This window comes from Amia ocellicauda, chromosome 1 (assembly GCF_036373705.1).
Source record: "Amia ocellicauda isolate fAmiCal2 chromosome 1, fAmiCal2.hap1, whole genome shotgun sequence".
NCBI lineage: Eukaryota > Metazoa > Chordata > Actinopteri > Amiiformes > Amiidae > Amia > Amia ocellicauda.
This window is the reverse complement of record NC_089850.1, coordinates 2,971,985-2,985,561: the sequence shown is the minus strand read 5'-3', so window position 1 is coordinate 2,985,561 and position 13,577 is coordinate 2,971,985. Positions and strand designations below refer to the sequence as shown.

The following is a 13,577-nucleotide window of genomic DNA, read 5'->3' as shown; positions in this document are numbered from 1 at the left end:
CTGTAACTTTATTAATTCATTATTCTGATGTGTTTTTTTTGCCAAATCTGAGCCATTCATATCAATACATGTGGTGAAACAGTACATTCAAACAACTGTAGTCCATTATCAGCATTTAGTCGTGTCCAGTTTAAAGTACAAAAATATATTAACCTTTAGTACATCAATGCCCCCCACCACACACACGCATGCACGCACACATTAGATCATTTTCTACATAATGTATATTTTTTGTATATATTTTTGTGGCGTTTGGAATGAACTCTCTAAAGGGTGTAAAAGAAAAAAGGTTGGGCGATCCATTTAAAATTATTCCTGTAGGTAGCTGAGTTCACAAACATACATATAACTGTTATTTAGAAATAAAACAAGCAAAAAATCTGTATTATTCATTAATCATTTGATAAGCTGAACAGTCCACACCAAAGCATATAAAAATCTATATAAAGATTTAAGCTGTGGATATCTTCATACCAACTGGCTGGACTGCAACTGTGTCCAACACAAGCCCTCCTCCCATTGTTTTATTGTTTGTCACCAGCCTGGTCTGGATGGCTTCCTCTTGTAGAAGGATATCATTGTTATATTTGTAAATTAGCAATGCTTGACATATGTACCTGGAGTATTTGAAAATAAATACATACATACATCAATAGATCATGTTGTAAATTGTGTCACTGAATAAAACAAACCAATTATACTGTCAAATTACAATTATTTCCTTGTATTTTTAGAGGTAAGGAAGGATTATTAAGCTACAGCCAGGCAGACTTTTATATACTTCTGAGGGTTCCTAAGATCATCTGCCCCTCAGTGTTCCACTTCTGATGAAAATACAAGCTCTCAGGTGCTAAGCTGAATGCAACCTAGTATCCTTATGTACTTAATACATTCTGGTTGGAAATTACTGTAAGAGTAGAAGTCTGCTTAACAAAACAACAACTAATGTTGATACAATATCAAACTTCCATAACAAAGAGAGAGGAAAACAAAAGGAATATTGGCTTAAACCAACATGTCATAAATATGAACAGCTTTGAAGAAGGGTCACTCTATATTACATTTCAAAGTATGCAGAGAATTGCCAAAGGATTAATGTAGTTAATATATTTTAAATAGGAACCTATTTTTAGCATCCTGTATCCTGTGTATAAAGATGATGATTTTCTGATTTTCTTATTCATGAGGACATCTTTAATCCACAGCTCTATGGCAAGCCAAATTATCATTTAGAGATATCTCTAAATGCATTTAAAGATATCTCTAAATGCATTTAAAGATATCTCTAAATAATTTAAAGATATCTATAAATTATTTGGAGATATCTGCAAACGATTTAGAGATATCTAAATAAGGTGCTTTTTAAAGATATCTCTAAATGATTTGCAGATATCTCTAAATGATTTGAAGATATCTCTAAATTATTTAAAGATATCTGCAAATCATTTAGAGATATCTGCAAATCATTTCAAAATATCTTCAAATTACTTCCTGTTCATTTAGAGATATCTGCAAATCATTTCAAGATATCTTAAAATGACTTCCTGTTCATTTACAGATATCTTCAAATCATTTAGAGATATCTCTAAATGTACTTTTAAATGAGATATATTTAAATGATTTGCAGATATCTCTAATTGATTTGCAGATATCTTGAAATTATTTAAAGATATCTTGAAATATTTGCAGATATCTTTAAATGATTTAGAGATATCTCTAAATGATAATTTGGCTTGCCATACAACTCCTGCCCAGAACATATATTTACATGCTACTCCTCATTTTGATATTTAGCGGGAATGATAAATTGTATTTTTTAGAGATTATTATTTCGACATCAATTCAAGGTTTAGAATACCATATTATTTTCTTTTTATAATCTTATTTAACCTACTGGACTTAAGTTAAGAAAATATTTTCATTTGTCAATCAAAACCAACTACTAAACACCAGCAAAGTATTACCTTTTTGTAGCACTTCGCACATTTCTTGAGGATAAGCTACTGATGAACTGTACACTGGAAAACAAGAAAATACAGGGTATCCCAGTATTAGGGCTAGATCAAATAAATGTTATCATGCTCTTTTGTTTTGTCTTGATTTGGTACCAGGAAAGCTTGCCATCAACTTTCCCGGTACCAAATAAAAACAAAAAAGACCTGCAAAATAATCCAGTATCAAAATAAACACTTTTGTGTTGAAAAACTAATTTAGAAGATTTTCTAATTTTGCTTGAGGCAGTAGAGTGGTCTCGCATTGCTTCACCAAATCAATCACACTTCAGCAATAAATCAATTGTCAAATATTTTGCAAAACTGTTAAAATCCATCCACCCATCTTAAAAGGTAAAAAATATCAGTCGACAGTTTTTTTGATTGTTTGTTTGTTTGTTTACCTTCCCCGCCTTCTTCACACTTTTAGCAACATGTTTCCCACCCTTTACACTGTTTTTGTTTTGGTAGTAAGAAATGGAAGTTCAGAATTACAAACGTGCAATAAATTCACTGCCTTTCACTTTATTTTGGTATAGCTCTTAGATAAGGGTGTAATAATAATAATAATAATAATAATAATAATAATAATAATAATAATAATAATAATAATAACCATCATAATAATAATAATTAATAATCAGCCAGAAGGCGATGTGTTCATTATTTAATTATTCATTAAATAAATTTTCTTCTAGTGGCTAGATCAGACTTGAGGTCTTGGCTAGTGAAGTCATTCATAATTAAATAGCACAAGGCCTTATTTAAAATCCAGTGTGTAATACTCCCATTAGAGTCAGTGCAGGTTTGTCATTGTTGCATGAACAAAATAAATGTGATCTGTTTTTACTTAAAGTGTATAGGAAAATACCTAATAGATTAAAGAGTGAGCTCTTAAATCAAACACATTTTGCTTGTTCCAGTCTATTAAAAGATCTCTATATTTAAGTGCTACAGAATAACACTAGGGGCTGAATCAAATACAAACAAATGCCAGAGAACAGAAACTTAAATGTGTTTTATTTTATTGCATTTTTTTATTTACTAAAGGTACTCCATTTTCCTTGGTTTTAACTTTCAAGTTGTAGAAAGAAATAGGTGGTGCGAGACAATTAGAAGTTTATCGCAGGGTATTTTTGGTGTTAATATAGCTAAAATATCACCAAACCCACTGCACTGTTGTAGGGCTGGGCGATATATCAAGTTTTTGCAACATACTCAATATATTATTTTGGGTGAAATTTAAAATGCTTATATCACGAGTATCGAGTTTTTGTCATTTTTATGCAAATGTATGTATAGCTGCAGACCCAGAAACCATGGAATGTGGGAGGTGTAACTATTTTTGTATGCAACCAATCAAATGCTTGTCAATCTTTGTGGCCAATCACTTGCAGAAGACACTTATCAGTCATTTGTTTTGTTCAGCCAATCGCTTTCCTCATTTATCAAAGTAAGGTGGGAGAAAGAATGAAGAGGAGAGAGCAATCTAATCTAATCTAATCTAATCATGTGTGTTGATGTTAGTAAATTAGTAATTTTGAGGTCCTTAATTAGGAGATAAAGTTGCATGTTTATTTTACAAACAGACGGGTTCGTGGAATTACGATCAATGCTCACTATATTAAGATTTTATTTAAAGCGATGGAAGTGAATCAACGAAATACACTGATCAGCCATAACATTATGACCACTGACAGGTGAATTGAATAACACTGATACTCCTGTCAGTGGGTGGGATATATTAGGCAGCAAGTGAACATTTCCAAACTTCTAAAAATATCAAGATATTATTTTTAAGACATATCGCCCAGCCCTACACTGTTGCATGAAACAAGAGCCACTAAAAGGTTGTGCAAATATATATATTTTTGTTTTGTTTCCTCATGCAAGCTATTCTCAGTTCTAAAATTGTTTGCATTTAATCCAGTCCTGAATAAGGAACTTCCAGTAAAATAAATTGAAAAACTCTTACCTGACATTAGCTACATAAACCGTGTATGTCCAGTTTTGAAATGTTTGGTTGAGCTGTGAAATAAAATATATAGCGTAAGCTTATTTGAATGATACCATCTATTCTGTCTCTAAAATATACAATTAATGAATAAGTACAGTTTAGTAAGCAATATTAATTAAACCAAATAAATCACCAAATATCACTTTTTCAAATGAAAGGGGTAAATACCTTGGGCTACAACTGTGTATATGTATAAATCTCTTGAATTCAACAAAGCCCATATAAGATGGAGAACAAGTCAATTCAATTTCTACAATTACACACAACCCAACAAAAGTGCTTGTTATGTTAAAAATGTGTAAGATGTCATACCCAAACTGCTACAGCCTGCTCCACTTCCAGATCTGTACCTTCAGTCTGGTACTCATATACAACAAAAGAAATTCTGTAGAATACACCCTCTGTTGAAAAAAATAGAAAGAAGAAAAAATATATATAATTGCAGAAAATTTGTTTGGAATATTACTCATTCCATTATGTTTGTTTGTTTCTGAGTAGTATAACCAGTGGCGTACCAAGGGGGGCGCCGATACCGTCTTTGGTATTATCTGCAGCTTTAAGTATTGCTACAAGAAAGATGGGTCGGGGTGGAGGGAAGGTGTTGGTGACCCACGGTACGCCACTGAATTAAACACTGTGTTGCATAGCAGAAGTACAAAGGAGCAAAAATGCTCACACATGCTCTAACATAATTTCATTCTGTAAGTGTAGTACTGAGGGCTGGAGTACTGACATTTAATAAATTAATTCAATTACTGTAAAATATGAATCATTTTATGCATAGGTTTTGTTATATAAGGAAACAAACTTAACAAATGTTATACACCAAATTTTCATATAAGTATCAATTGAACAGAAAGTGTTGTGTGTAGGAAACATTACTGTTATGTAGAGCACTAATTGGAGTCTGAAAACAATTCAATATGCAACTGACAGCTTTTGTGTGCTGTGCTAAATCACTGTTTGAAAGGGGTTGATTTACTGTTTATAACAAATGTTGACATATAAAAATATATATAAATGTATATAAAGGTGGGGGTACTTGTTAAAAATTAATCTATTTGGGGGAAAGGGGGCCACCAAACTGAATTATACAACCAGTTATTCAGCAGTTATGGCACACATTACACTCTAATCCAATTTTTTAAGTTTTTGTTTGCAGTGAGATTTATATGCTTTACATACAAGACATATATTTGGTGGTTTTCTTTACAATGTTAAATGATACCAATTGAAATGGGGGGGATAATACAATAACACAATGCTGAATATACAATTACAAAATATGATTCATTATCTGCTGCTATGCCACACAATAATCACTAGAGGACACCCCAGTACCATTTAATGTTAGTACAGGACTATAACACATCACTACTGTAAACTAAGACTTTTTCACTTTTAGGAGACTCGAGTCCAGGAAATGAACAATAACTACAATTCTATTACATTGTGTTTTGAGTTTTCAGAAGTGTAGATCTTCACACAACCATTTAAAATAATGTATCACTTACATGAAACTTAAAGTCGTATTATTTGTAAGTATACAATAACTGGTCTCCTGAGAGTGAGCTAAAAGGGAAACTTGAAACCAATAGAAAGTACAGATTTTTTACAGATTCATTATTTTCAAGTTTCTTGTATATAAGTCTTAGACTTCTGATTGCAATACTACTTATTGTATTTGTTAATTCCCAGCAGCCCATAAATGATGCACCTTTCACATTAAACCCAGCAAATCACTTCAGCACAATTCTAATCTAATAAATCTAAGGCTATATTACATAAGTACTAACTTCCAAACCTAAGATGCAACTACAAAGGTGATTTGTCTTTCTTTCTAAATCTATTGTTATTTTCAAAACATACTGTTGCTGGTTGAATATCCACACAGACATGAAATATCAAAGCGAGCTTTACATTGGCATGATGGTAATTTAGTGTTTCCCAATGTGATCAGACTTCCAGTGATATTTATTTTATGCAGACCATCATTTACTTCAATGACACCACTTGGTGCAGTAGTTAAAGAAAGAGGGTCTTTTGTTGGGTCATAATGATAGCCATCGGTTGATGTTTTATTTGCCTGACTCATGAATGTCTGATCAGTACTCGAGGTATTCCATTTCACTGTACCTACAAATGCACTTTCTGATGGAGAGGTCAATCCAAGATTATCAAGCCAGTTCTCAAGGCTTTGGCTGTCTTCAACAGAAGTTCCAAATAATGTGTCTTCCACCAATGGTGAAGTAAAAGGGGGTAGCTCCAGCTTGAATGAGACAGTAATGCCTGTGATTGCGTGGGACTCAATGTCTAAGGATGACTCTTCCGCAGCTCCTGCAGGTTTAGTCGGCCACGTAAATTCACTTGTAGGGTCAAAGGGTGGCAACTTGGTAGATTCTTGCATGTATGTTTCATTGTGGGAAGCAGCTCTGAAAAATGCAGGCTCTTGAGGAGTGACGATGGATTCTGTAGAACCAGGGTTTATACTTGTGTAATTTGTTGTGCTAAACTGTGAAGTTATTGTCATAGAAGGGATGGTTAAAGACACTGGCTTCTCCTTTTTAATAGGGGAAGGCTCTGTCCATATTGGATTAAAATAGGACAATTCAGGGCTGTCAGATTGAGACGTCACACCCGAGTACAGCTCAGGAAGCAGTCCTTGTGTACTCCGTGGGGTGACACTAACAGGAGGGCCTTGTGAGTTTGTTTTTGTAAATACACTCATAGATGTGTTCTGCAGAAATTCATTGTTCAGGTTTGAAAACATATTGCTAGACCCTAATAAGCTATAGACAGGTGTCTGCTGAAAGCTACTAGTCAAATACAGTGTTGAAGAAAGTGATTTAATCCTTGACAGATTTTTATGCAGGTCATGAAGTGGTGTGCTTGACTCCCTCAGTGTGTGCAAGTATGTTAATGGAAAGTGGGTACTGTCAGTTAAATAAGATGAAGTGTCACTTAAATCTGGCATGGTCGCTTGCACTGTTGTAGAAGTATTCTCCTCTTCTATATTTTCTAGATTTGAAATCATTAAGATCTCCTCTGCTAACTCTGAAAACCCCAATTCTGGCATAGTCCTGGTTTCCAAGACAGGTGTATATCTACTAAATGAGGATGAAATATCAGTTTTATCTTCTCTCGTGTGATAAACCATATTAAAAGCTGAAGACTGATAAGCAGTAAATTGGTTTGTTATAGATTCAAGATACTTGTAAGGTGTGACAGTACTGAAATAAATATGAATTGAAGGTGACAACTGCCCCAGAGTAGAAGCTGAAGGATAATGATTGTTATATTCTGTAAAACCACTGGAAAGAGATTGTGTCATACTGTGTTTAAAAGAATGCTTTGAAGTCAACTCTCTAGTTGTTTTTGACATGGTTTGTGTGATATTGTATTCTAGGTCTAAAGGTACAGTATTATATGATGGCATTGTGTTATCCTCTGTGTTTTGTTTTTTGGTGAATTCTAAATTATGCTTCAAGGATGGAGTAATGAATGCATTATACTCTGTTTTATTTGAAGGGAGGCTTGTTACCAAATGAGCATATTTAAAAGAAGAAGAAACATCAGAAACAGGGGGGATTATCACTGTATTTGGCCTGGAAGCTTCTATCAGTAGTAAAACATTTTGAATGTTCTCAGATGCCTTCAAAACACCATCAGTGGTTTTGGGGAGCTGTGGGAGAGTTTGAGACGGAATGTCTACAGAATTGGTAACAAACATGGTGTCATCTTTTATATTGCTAGAAGAAAATGTGAAAGCATAGTCTTTCCTAGTTTCATAAATATAATTTTGATGTGGAAAGGAGTTGCTCATCAATCTTCCTGAAAAGTGATATAAACTCTGACTTTCTATAGGCTGTTTATTTCCAGAAACAGCAATTGCAGTTTCTTGGTACTGGGGAAAATCATCTGTAGAGTGCCAATTATAGGCACTGAGCATGGAAGCTGCAGAAGGTCTGATACTAATTATATGTGAGTATGACTCAGCTTCTGAATGTAAATCTAGAGATTTGAATGACAGTGTTATTAGGTCTGTTTGAATGTTCATCTTTTCCGTTTGCCTACTGACGCCATTCAGTTTTAGCAAAGTAGTTTGCACACCTGTGCTTTCAGACATTCTGCTGAAAGGATTGATTTCTGTCATGGTGCTTTGTGGAGTCTCATGTGGACCTTCTGCCAACACTTTAGATAGCAAATGGGGAAATAATCTATTATGTAAGTGCTCTTCATTTCTGGTAGAATTAGTCATCAGGCTTGAATTGTGTTGTATGAAACTTGACATATTTTTTGAAACATTCTGAGGAATGAATGGACTTTTTTGAACAGTAAAAGAGGAATCAAAATCATAAAAAGATAATATCTCCTTGTCCCTTTCATCCCTGAGGTCTATATCATAAATGATTGGCTCAGAACCGGAGGGGTATTCTAAAGAGTCTGTCCAATTGAGGGTCTTGTTTTCACTGTTAGCTTTCACAGCCCAGTATGAAGTCAGTGGTTTATTCTTGCGATTGTTGAGTGAAGTGGCCTGGAACGATTCCACATCATCGCTCCTGTTCTGGGCTTCCATCTGTTGCAATGGGAGAGACTCTTCTGAATGAGCAGTTTTATGAGACATCTCTTTTGTTTTCCTAGCAACAGTCTGTGTTGTGGCCACCCTGGGCTTAGGGGAAATGGCCGATTGGCGTTTAGTGGCTGTGATAGAAGGTTTAGTCAGATACACTACTGGCTTGTCTTGACTTTGGGTGACAGCATCCAGTTTCTTCCTTATGGGCCAAATTAAAGGTGTTGAAATTATCCCTAATGATGTTTTTGAACTCCGAGGACCGGGGATGACTTGTGGTCTTGACTGGTGTGTGGTAGAGTCTGCCACCTCGGATTCTGTGAAGTTGACAGTTAACCAAAAAGTGGCCAGTATATAATTTCCTACTCCATGAAAATCAGTTATTGTGAGAAACGAAAAAGCAAATACTCATTATTTGAAGCTTATTAATAAGGGCTCACACACATACAATAAATATGGTTTTACAGATCCCTTAACATTTCTGAGAGACCATAAATACAATTGAAGAATGTCAGTTTGTCCAAAATGCTGATGTTTTTATACATATTAAATTAACTTAAATACATTTTTTTTTTTTAAGAGTTTGGGATACCTATATTATAATTATCTTGCTATTACATACACAGTAAATTGGTTGGGGCAGCACAGCTTCTTGTTTTGTAATGTATAATTATGATTTAATCTTATTAGCAGAAAGGACTCTGTATTAAAGGTTAATTATATGTGTGTAAGAATATGAACAGTGCTACAGTTAATGGTATTTGTAATAAAAAAAGAATATACTCCATCAATATATTTTAAATAATCTGTATTCTTATATACAGCTCTGGAAAAAAAATTGAGAGACCACTGCATTTTTTTTTTTAAATCAGCATCTCATGTATGGCAACATGTATGGCAATTCCAACACCGGCACACCTCATTCTACTGAATGAGGTACTGATTAGGTGATCACCTAATATCTTATTTAATGAGGAAAAGTATAAAAACCACTGCTCCACTATCCTCTTGCAATAGGACCAAAAGTAATTGGAATAAAAAAATAACTATTGACCTTGCCAAAAAGGTTGAAAAGGAAAGATTTGAGTGAGGAAAAGAAGGGTTCAATTCTGGCTTTACTGGCAGAGGGACACAGTGAGTGTCAGGTTGCTTCCATCCTTAAAATTTCAAAGACGGTGATTCATAAGAACAAGATCAAGCAGCAGACATTGGGGACAACAAAGCTACAGACAAGCAGAGGGCGAAAACGACTCTCCACTGATCAGGATGACCGACAACTCATTCGAATGTCACTCAACAACCGTAGGATGACATCAAGTGACCTACAAAAAGAATGGCAAATGGCAGCTGGGGTGAAGTGCACGGTGAGGACGATTCGAAACAGGCTCCTAGGGGCAGGGCTGAAGTCCTAGACAAAAACCCTTCATTGGAGTAAGGTCATCTTCTCTAATGAGTCCAATTTTCAACTTTGCCCAACACCTGGTTGTCTAATGGTTAGATGGAGACCTGGAGAGGCTTACAAGCCACAGTGTCTTGCACCCACTGTGAAATTTGGTGGAGGATCAGTGATGATCTGGGGGTGCTTCAGCAAGGCTGGAATTGCAGATTTGTCTTTGTGAAAGACACATGAATCAAGCCATGTACAAGGTTGACCTGGAAGAAAACTTGCTTCCTTTTGCTTTGACAATGTTCCCCAACTCTAAGGATTGTTTTTTCCAGCAGGACAATGCTCTATGCCACACAGCCAGGTCAATCAAGGTGTGGATGGAGGACCACCAGATCAAGACCCTGTCATGGCCAGACCAATCTCCAGACCTGAACCCCATTGAAAACCTCTGGAATGTGATCAAGAGGAAGATGGATGGTCACAAAGCCATCAAACAAAGCCAAGCTGCTTGAATTTGTGAGCCAGGAGTGGCATAAAGTCACCCAACATCAATGTGAAAGACTGGTGGAGAGCATGCCAAGATGCATGAAAGCTTTGATTGAACATCAGGGTTATTCCAACAAATATTGATATGTGAACTCTTCATAAGTTAAAACATTAGTATTGTGTTGTTTAAAAATTTATATGAACTTATTTTCTATGCATTATTTGAGGTCTGACAACACTGCAGCTGTTTTGTAATTTTGACCAGTTCTCATTTTCTGCAAATAAATGCTCTAACTGACAATATTTTTAATTTGAATTTGAGAGAAATTTTGTCAGTAGTTTATAGAATAAAACTAAAATGTTATTTTTACCCAGACACATACCTATAAATAATAAAACCAGAGAAACTGATAATTTTGTAGTGGTCTCTTAAATTTTTTCCAGAGTTGTATTTCTGAATCAATGTAATGTGAATGTGTGTGTATGTGTGTGTGGACAGGGATGACGACGACACTAGACCATGATTAAAAAGCACAGTAGCAAAAGCATGACTATAATATTTCAATATATTGTATGTATCACACTAACTCCAATAAAAGTAGTTTTCTCTTTGGTGAAGAAAACATACATTTTAATTTGAGAGTGACCAAAATTAAAACAGGGAGTACAATTTCAGAATGCACTAAAAGGAAATGAAAGAACACACATACTGAGCGTTTTGGCTTTCTTGTCAGCTTATGTTCTTGAGCTGAACAAGAATTACAAAACATAACAATAAGCTACTCATACATAGTATCAGTGAAGACCCAAAAATAGAAACACAGGCTTTCTTACCATGTGATGTGCTATTAGTAGTAGGCATGTTAGAGGTGGCTGTAGCAGTTTCAGAAACTAATAAGAATAGCAGATGAGTGTTAGTAAAGCAGCAAGGTGTTAATGAATGGAATTTTTAAAAATATAAAATATATCCAGTGTACATATATATGTATACACACACACATATAATGTTGCCTCCCTATTTATTTATACCCTTTATAAATTGTTAGTAAAAATGTAAAAATCATGTATTCAAAAGTGTGTATTCATGACATGACGCATGATTGTGCTCATTCCAAAAGTGCACAAAAAAGTGTGCGACTTAAGTGTCATTATATTTTGGTGGAGCATTAAGTGCACCTAATCTGCCTTATTGTTCCCATAGCAACAAATTCAACAGCTGTGCAAAATAATTCACGAGCCATTCATTAAATCACAGGAGATCTCCTCCACTTCCCATATATAAAAAATGCTATTTCCATGTTGTTGCAGTGTAAGATATTCCTGTGTTTTTATAGGCTACATTTGTTTAAAGGCTTAATTGATACATTAACGGATATTTGTGATTGAACGCATTACACGCAAAATCCTGTTGTTTAGTACATTAACATAGGCTATAATTGATTACCCAGAATTATTATTATTTTGTATTAGCAGACACCCTTATCCAGTGCTAAGACTAATATATGTGTTTGTGAAATGGAATTGGGTTCATAACTAATTTAATAAAATGAATAATGTGGGTTTTTTTTTTTACATATTATTAGATTATGGACAACACATTTTGTGTCCTTTTTTGTACAATTTGAGTTATTTGAATGTTTTTTCCTCCTTATTTCAACACAGTACCAATGTTTGAATTAACTCAGAAAATATGTTGATAATCATGAATCAGAAACAATACTGCATGCTTTAGGTATACAGCCAATCATGTTTTATTTTTTGATGGCTCTAAAGTGATTCGGAGATGTTGTGTGAATGCAAAGCCTAAGTCTGACAAGTTTTATCAAGTGACTTCCCTCCATGCCCCATTAACCATCAGTAGCTATAATGCCTTAGCCTTAGAAAAGCAATAATGGGAATTGCTGTGCTGTTGGCATTTTTACACATTTATTAGAACAACTACTCATAACAATAATAGTAATAACACCCATCTCCATCTTCATGGCAGCATGACTACTTTTAACTGCAAGCCCTCTGCATCCTAGACAGATGAGGGTAGTCTGCTCTCATCATCTCTGTCCAGAATAACACCCCATATAAACCCCTGTTCATATATATACTTTATATCACAACATTTTCCATTAAGTTTTATTATATTAATGAGGTTGTTTCCTTTGGGAGACTAAATTCTCAGAGGACGGATGCGTCCAGACACATCCGGCACGGATGCCAAATGCTACACATTTAATTGTGTGTAAATTCCCCATCTCATTGATTTATTATGGAGAAAGGTACACAGAAAAAGTAACTACCCTGAAAAGGCAAAAACACCACAAAATAAAATAATCTTACCATGTGCTGTGCTGTTAGCTGTAGGTATGTTAGTGGAGACTGGAGGTAATGTACTAGTGGACTGAATAACTGATGAAAAGGAAAGCAAATGTAAACTAAATTGTTTGAAACATTAAAACAAACAGAATTTCCCATGCTAAGGACAAGGTGGATATGGGCAAGCATGCTGGGAAGAGTTTGAATATAACACCATGAGATTTTGATTATTTCTCAAAGTGTAGCACATCAAAATAACTGTGTACACTGTTTTCGTCTATGATTGAATTGATATTCAAACACATTCCTAATATATTTATATTCTAATCTAATCCCTTATTATTTATTGTGTTTTTTGGTTTGTTTTTAAATAATATGCCAAAGGAAATTCTAAATCTACTCTGGGGGGAAACAAAACTAATAACAGAAACTGAAGCTAGACTTTCTCACTGAAGGCAATTTCCATCCATCTATCCAGTTTTGAAACCGCTTATCCTGGTGAGGGTCGCAGGGAAGCCGGAGCTGATCCCAGCAGGCATAGGGCACAAGGTAGGAATATACCCAGGACAGGATGCCAGGCCATCACTGGGCAACACACACACACACCTAGAGGGTAATTTAGATTAGGCCAATAATCTAATTTGCATGTCTTTGGATGGTGGGAGGAAACCAGAGTGCCTGGAGAAAACCCACACAGACACTGGGAGAACATGCAAACTCCACACAGACAGGCCCCCAAGCTGAGACTTGAACCTGGGACCCCAGAGCTGTGAGGCAGCACTGCTAACCACCACAGCACCAAAGCAAATCTAATTTATA

The 13,577-nt window shown here is 35.1% G+C and overlaps 1 protein-coding gene across 5 annotated transcripts in view; it reads right to left on the bottom strand.

Moving 5' to 3' along the window:
* adgrg6 (adhesion G protein-coupled receptor G6) overlaps positions 1 to 13,577 on the bottom strand; it is a 96,980-nt gene that overhangs the window by 29,002 nt on the left and 54,401 nt on the right. For all 5 annotated transcript variants that reach the window (XM_066701784.1, XM_066701949.1, XM_066701869.1 and 2 more), the window contains 4 exons: positions 4,321 to 4,409; positions 3,967 to 4,019; positions 1,965 to 2,018; positions 475 to 617 (listed from right to left, as the gene is read on the bottom strand). In XM_066701784.1, coding sequence (XP_066557881.1) covers positions 475 to 617; positions 1,965 to 2,018; positions 3,967 to 4,019; positions 4,321 to 4,409 — 339 coding nt within the window. The remainder of the gene's footprint in view (positions 1 to 474; positions 618 to 1,964; positions 2,019 to 3,966; positions 4,020 to 4,320; positions 4,410 to 13,577) is intronic.